Raw genomic sequence first — 386 nt, forward strand, 5'->3', positions numbered from 1 at the left:
CATGCCAGCGCTGCCACAACCACCGCGGGACTGCCCGCTGCGAGTGCCACCCTGGCTACCGGCTGGCGCCCGACAACAAGGCCTGTGAAGGTAAGATCCCTGCGCCACAGCTTTCCCGGGGGAAACAACCGTGTCTCTCCAGTTGTGAATTTCATGGAGTGATGCTCAGGCCTTCTGGGGGTGGCTCGGCAGCGCTCGGTTGACGCCTGTCCAAGAGCCCTGCTCGAGTTGTCTGGAGCAACACTCGAGTTCCACACGATCCGATATCCAAGGAAGCTTCGCAATAATTCCGAACTCCTAACTCTGTTTCTTTGTTGGTCTGGACCCCAGTAAAGAATTCAGGGTGCTAGAAACCAGGGAAAAACTTGAAGGTAGTAACAGCTGTC

The 386-nt window shown here is 56.5% G+C and overlaps 1 protein-coding gene across 1 annotated transcript in view; it reads left to right on the top strand.

Annotated features, from left to right (window-relative positions):
* The window catches only part of MEGF6 (multiple EGF-like-domains 6), a gene marked incomplete at both ends in the record, with an annotated part of 23,089 nt that overhangs the window by 9,901 nt on the left and 12,802 nt on the right, over nt 1-386 (top strand). Inside the window, one exon of the mRNA XM_010138521.1 lies at nt 9-90. Coding sequence (XP_010136823.1) covers nt 9-90 — 82 coding nt within the window. The remainder of the gene's footprint in view (nt 1-8; nt 91-386) is intronic.

This window comes from Buceros rhinoceros, unplaced genomic scaffold (genome assembly GCF_000710305.1).
Source record: "Buceros rhinoceros silvestris isolate BGI_N320 unplaced genomic scaffold, ASM71030v1 scaffold21236, whole genome shotgun sequence".
NCBI classification, from domain to species: Eukaryota; Metazoa; Chordata; class Aves; order Bucerotiformes; family Bucerotidae; genus Buceros; species Buceros rhinoceros.